Here is a 6,757-nt window from a genome sequence, read left to right as displayed (position 1 = left end):
TCGTGAAAGACGAAGAATATACAATAAAATGATAAAAAGCTTAATTAACTTTGCATAATGAATATTTGAAACAGAATGGCTCATTTTGGAAAAGATCCTGAAAATTTTAGTCCAACGAGGACCATCAGAATTCCTCGAGCTGAAGCCAGAGAGAATTTTACGGTACGTAAACAAGAAATGTCAGAGTTGTCCGGGCATCTGTCTAAATGTAGAAATCTTAGGCCACTGTATGTGTTTGCATCTTAGAAAATGAATTAATTGAAGTGCTATCATGTGTCTTGGCATGTTTTTTGCCAACCTACTGAACACATTGTCATCTATCTGTAGTACTTTTCAAAATAAAGTCTTAAATATCTGGTTCATATACAATTGAATGGTGGAGCCTACTACTAATTATGTTCATTCTTAAAGCAGTCTGACTGTAACACATCACTCTACTACTCTAGGCCTATAGAATGGCAGATGTTATATGCCGGTACTATGTTCAACTGGTCACTTGATTCATGTTCTCTCATAGGATAAGAGCCTAGCTGTACTGACTAGCCTAGTCTAGCTATGTTGATTTTGTTTGTCTTTTTCCAGGCATATATTATTGAAGTAAATGTAGGGTGTTACACCTGGACTGTAGAACATCGCTATAGCGACTTCCACGAGCTTCACGATAAGGTAAGCCTGTTTTATATTTTAACTTTGATTTACTTCCTCGTATTCTTAGCACATCGAAGTCATTGCCAAGAGATTTGCCGTTAAGGATAAGTTCTAAGACAGTATCATGAGGAACAACTTGTAATCTTTTTTCTTTTTTTTCTTTCAATCATTGAAGAGAAATAGTTGCTGACTTTGAACTTAAATTCAGGAATATGTTGTATAATTATCATTTTCAAACAACAGAACGCTTTTCAAAATTTTTAGTTTTATTATTTTTAGCTCGTATCAACTCATCGCCTCGATAAAAATTTACTCCCGAAGAAAAAAGTATTTGGTAACCAAAACGATGCCTTCATTAAAAAACGACAGGCTGATTTAGAATCGTATCTTCAGACTATTCTGTATTACGTTGCCCAGAAAATCCCGTCTGTACTTGCTAGTTTCTTGGAATTCGAAGAATATGTAAGTATCCTGGCAGCAAATTCTCAAAATGATCTTAGCACTAGGATGTCCTAGGTTCTTATCTTCTAACACTATTTCTAGGATATCATAGCCTTAAGATTGTTTCCAGAATACATGGCCTGGAAATCATACTGATTCGTGAAGGCACTGGCAGTGGTATATACTGTGAGATATGTCTGAATGGACCATTTTTTAGATGAAGCGGGGTAGCTATTGGGCTCATTTCATGTCTACCTCATTGATTTTGTCATCTTGAATGATCCAGGATGGCTATTGGACTCATTTTGACCCACATTTTGAAGCTATAATCCCAACCCTCATAAATTCAATTGCCTTTTCCGTTTTCAGGAAATTCATGGTTTAACTCAGTCTCTGGCAGAAGAATTATATAATAAAGGTTAGTATTGGTCTAGATTTTTCTTTTGAATTGGGGAGGGGAATGTGAGACAACTTGTTAAGAAATGATAATAACAAATTGTCATTTCACTTCTTTGAGTAAAAACTCAATGAGAAATCTTTCCCAACTTTACAAATTCAGACTTTTTTTTAATGGATAAAGATAAAACATTGATGTTGTGTTTTAGGAGAAAGCATTTTACAGCTGCGTGAAACCTACACCCTATCAGCCTTACAGCTTTACGCTTTAACAGAGAGATTAAAACTACCAGAGCCAACTTGTGGTAAGTAAGATATTTCAGTTTATTATATGATTGATAAATAGCATGCCTGATTTTAATTTTGAAAAGTGATTCAGGTAGCTGAAGATTAGCTGTAACTGTCAAGCAGATCTTTAGAAGTTTTAAGCAATTTTAAAATTTTCCTGAGTAGTGGTTTAGGGGGCTTTCTAATTAGATAAAAAATTGTAAATAAAAAAATTTCTTGACTGTTTTTTAAGTTAACTATTACTTTTATGATTTTAACTTTTTATCGATTTTTTCTTTGCTTTTAAGGAGGTAAATAGAACTTCTTTATAATGTTTGTTCCTCTTTTCTATCAATTAATTTTCCCTGCGTTAATTAGTAACCGATTTAAGTTCCATTTAGCTGTCTTAGTTATTGCACCCTTTTTTATCATATACAAAATTGGTCAAAATATGGAATCTTAATATTTAAATATACAAACTTGTAGTCACCTATATTTACTGTGTAAAGACAAAACTAAAATTTTTATTGCCCAAGATTTGCCCTTAGAAGTTATTTACCAGCATTTCTTTAAGTTTCCTATAAATTGATGGCTTATCTATGTTCCTTTTATTTCTTGCACTTCTTCCACAAAAAAGTATTATTTTGTATTTCTTATATTTTTTGCTTTTGAATGTAAATTTTGAGCATTTTTGTTGCAATGTATGTCCTAATTCTTGTTTTAAAATCACCAGAAGAAAACTATAACTATCGAAATTGAAATCCTATGCCAAAGAGATTGTAAATAGGTTTTCTAAAAAATTTATGTGTATCAGTGACACTTATAGCATTTATCAGCACCATTTCTATTTTCAATCAGATGTCTGTGAATTTAAAACTAAGCGTTTTGTGAATAATTTTTTTCAGACAGTGGAGATGTTAAGAAAGATTTGGGTCATATCTTAGATTTTATCACCAGGTTAAAATATCTCAAGGTTTGTACTTTACAATTTAAAAAATAACCTCAAATTTTAGCAGTGGAAATCTTTACATGACGTCATTTACTTGGTTATGTTGAACAAATAGTGGTTGTGGGTTCTAATCACGGTCAACATGTAAAAGTGAGGTCATCTTGAATATGTCATCTATTCCAGACTGTGAAGATATTATCCATTCAAGGATAAATCACAAACTTCACAAAGGTTAGCAAGTGAGGATCTTTTTAGAGCTCAAAATGCAATGGAAGCTGCTATCTCAACCTAATAAGGCATCAAACCCAAGCTGTAAGGTTACTCATTTCAGCTGAACCTCTCCCCAAACTAACACCAACACCCGAACCGTCTTTCTCTCCCCACACAATTTCACCATGTACTGTTATTTCAGGTATATGGAGGTAATGAAGATGTAGGAAGTAGTAATATTAATATGAATAAACTAATATTTGATCTAACTCTCTTTAAATCACTGGAATATGTTGAGGTAGGTGGCTTTATTTCTTAATAATATGTTTAATTTGTCAGCTAATTGGGTATTGATAATTACGTAAAGATTTTCAAAAATTACAGAATTAAAATACGTTTGTGATGATGAAATTTTCTATTCTTTTATTTATTGTTTTCAGATATTGAATTGTAGTGCTTCAGCTGTGAAAGGACTAGAAACAGTCAAACAAACTCTTCAAACTTTATCTGTACATAATACACTTACTGATATCAGGGTAGGTCATTCATTTATTCATTTATTCATTTATTCATTTATTCATTTATTCATTTATTCATTTATTCATTTATTCATTCATTTATTCATCCATCCATTCATTTATTCATCCATTCATTCATTCATTCACATGTACTTGGGTAGCTTGTTTTTTTCATTCATTCATTTACTGATCTTAAGATAGGTTGGTTTTTCATTCATTCATTCACTAAGTCAATCGAATGGTCCAGGATAGGTAAATGCCAAGAGGTTTGACTGAAGATCAGCTGATAGAATTGATCCTCAGGAACCTGGGTTGTATTCTTGTTTGTTTCATTCATTATATTAGTAATTTGTTCATTCATTCGGCCATTCATTCATTCATTCATTCATTTGGCCATTCATTTATTCATTCATTCATTCATTCGGTCATAGGTTCATTCATTTGTTCCCTTGTGTCAGGATGTATGCATTTGCTATCTTGTATCTATGCAAGTTAAATAAAATTCTCATTTCGTATTGTAGGAAATCCTGCTACCGGATGCCAGACATTGGAAGGCTGAAGATGGAACCCTGGTAGTATCATACTGGGACAGTCTGGAACAAGTTGACATATCCCATAATTCCATATCTTTTATAGATGAAAGCATAGTAAGTGCCAAACAGATCTGAGGGAAGAGCTTATAAATTTTTGAACACTTAAGTATTTCAGTATTCTGATTGATCAATCCTTTAAATCGATTTATATTTGGTTTTATCGTCCAATCAGATTATTGTATTTCTTAAAATCTGGATTTTATTTTAGTTCAGTTTTGGAGAATGAGAATAAGGGGAAGGGCTTATCGATTTTTGGGTAGAATTTGACCTGAATTTGAATAAGGCAGTAGATCTTCTGTTATAGAAGAAAAGTATTTAATGATGTCAAGGTATTAGACAGAGTAATACCTTGACATTGTGAAGATGTCTAATACCGTACCCTCTATGTTTAAAGATAATGAATTTTTCATCTTTCCAAAACTTACACTTATTCGAAGCGAGAGTGTGGAAGGTTTAGTTATGTGTATTGTTTTTGTTTTTCAGCAAATGGTACCAAATGTTGAGCGTTTGGATCTTAGCAGAAACAAGATACGAGAAATGAAACACTTTCAATGGTTGAGTCAACTCACATACCTAGATCTATCCCATAATATGTTGGACAACCCGGAATCTCTTCACACCAAACTTGGTAACTTAAAAACATTGAAATTAGCAGGCAATAAACTTACTCATTTACAAGGTACGTTTCAAACTTTTTTTCTACATTCTTCGATTAGTTATATAAGACCATTCATTATGGTCTGTGCAAGTTTGATGTGGCAGCAGGCAGGGTATGCTTACTCCTCTAGACACCTGATATCACTTTTCATTTTGAAAAACTTCTGCATTTATAATTGATATACTTCCTCATATGAGCGATTTTGGTATGCTTACTCTTCTAGACGCCTGATTTGGTTTTTTTTTTTTCAGCCTTTTCCAAGTTATTTTCACTGGAAACTTTAGATATTAGTCATAATGACATTACTAAGGTAATTCTTTTTAATTTTTTTGACCAGAACACTTGATTGCACTCTGCCGCAACTCAGTATACTATTCTACATGGCCAATAATATTTATTTAATATTTAGGTTTGTCAGCCCAGAATCCTTTCAGATAGTCCGTATAGCTAAAAATGTTTATTTGGTATTTAGATTTATCAGAGAGTCCACATAGCAAATAAATGTTTGGTATTAGGTTTGTCAACCTGACATCGCTTTCATAGAGTCCACATAGTCAATAATGTTTATTTGTCAATTCGGTATCTCTTTCAGAGAGTCCACATAGATAATTAATGTTTGTATTAGGTTTGTCAACTTGACATCCCTTTCAGAGAGTCCATATAATAATGTTTATTTAGTATTGAGGTTTATCAACATAGCATCCCATTTAGAGTGTCCACAAGGCTTATATTGTTCATAAATCTATTACTTGTGGTCTTGCAGATTGAAGATGTAGCTCCAGTGAATGGTCTCCCTTGTTTAGAAAACCTATTACTAAGAGGAAATCCAGTGACCATGGTATTAGACTATAGAACTAAAGTATTTGAACTCTTCGCTGACAGAGTGACAGAGGTGAGCCATATTCTAATCATGAGAAGGGACACAGAAGTCTAATGACCCCACTAATATCCTCATGGCTGTACAAGGTCCTCCTGGTAGACACAATCCTTGAGAACCAAGTTGCACAGTTGTTTTCTTGTAAAATCATTATCAAGTAGTTTGACCAAGGACCAGCTTGTAGACAGGATCCTTGAGAACCTAAGTTGTAATCCTTGTAAAATCATTACCAAGAGGTCTGACCACAGACCAGCTGGTAGACAAGATCCTTATGAGCCTAGGTTGTTATCCTTGTCTAATCATTACCAAGGGGTTTGACCTAGGACCAGCTGGTAGACAAGATCCTTGAGAACCGAAGTTGTAATCCTTGTAAAATCATTACCAAGAGGTCTGACCACAGACCAATTGGTAGACAAGATCCTTATGAGCCTAGGTTGTTATCCTTGTCTTATCATTACCAAAGGGTTTGACCAAGGACCAGCTGGTAGACAAGATCCTTATTAATCTAGGTTGTTATCCTTGTAAAATCATTGCCTAGTGGTTTGTCTTAAGACCCGCTGGTAGACAGGGTCCTCAAAATTAGCTGTTACTCTTGAGAAAATTATTCTCACGAGGTTTGACCATGAATCAGCTGGTAGATAGGACCTTTGAGGACCTAGGTTGTTATATTTTATTATTTGTATATTAATTTTGTTTCAGGTTTGTTTGGACATGGAGAAAGCCAGCCAAAAAGAACAAGACACAGTGGCAGTGTTAGTTGCTTTACAAAAAGCTAAAAATAGCAAGGAGCGAGCAAAACAGATCAAATCCAGAAAGGTAGGGGATAGCAATTATTACCAACACTTAATTTGAAGATTTGGTGATGTTTTTACGATTATCTATGCCATTTTGAGCATCAGAGTAAATGCACTATAAATATTTTAAAGATGCTTTATGGACTGAAGGTATGAACAGATGAAGTATAGAGTCGGGTGTGGTATACAGATTGTTATATATATAGATACAATTCTGTACTGTACGCCACACTGACATCTGGGAGCCGCGGTGGCTCAGTGAGTTAGACGCTTGCTCGCTAACCTGAAGGTCCAGGGTTCAATCCCGGCATAGGTCGAGATAATACCTTCGGATTTTTCAACCCGGTTTCCCCCTGTCAGTGATGCAGGTAAGAGGGGATGACATGGAAAAAGCATGTAGTCGTTC

At 34.2% G+C, this 6,757-nt stretch overlaps 1 protein-coding gene across 1 annotated transcript; it reads left to right on the top strand.

The window, feature by feature from the left end:
- On the top strand, positions 1 to 6,409 carry LOTGIDRAFT_222459 (hypothetical protein; the record flags this gene model as incomplete). Its single annotated transcript, XM_009067393.1, has 13 exons — positions 1 to 165; positions 586 to 666; positions 928 to 1,110; positions 1,459 to 1,507; positions 1,695 to 1,790; positions 2,658 to 2,725; positions 3,114 to 3,209; positions 3,352 to 3,447; positions 3,951 to 4,076; positions 4,506 to 4,701; positions 4,932 to 4,990; positions 5,444 to 5,572; positions 6,257 to 6,409. The coding sequence occupies exons 1-13, from the start codon at positions 76 to 78 to the stop codon at positions 6,407 to 6,409; spliced, it is 1,422 nt and encodes a 473-aa protein (XP_009065641.1). The 5' UTR covers positions 1 to 75.
- Between the last annotated feature and the right edge of the window lie 348 nt (positions 6,410 to 6,757).

This window comes from Lottia gigantea (genome assembly GCF_000327385.1).
Source record: "Lottia gigantea unplaced genomic scaffold LOTGIsca_82, whole genome shotgun sequence".
NCBI lineage: Eukaryota > Metazoa > Mollusca > Gastropoda > Lottiidae > Lottia > Lottia gigantea.
Note: the sequence above shows the minus strand (reverse complement) of the source record. Positions and strands in the feature narration are given on the sequence as shown.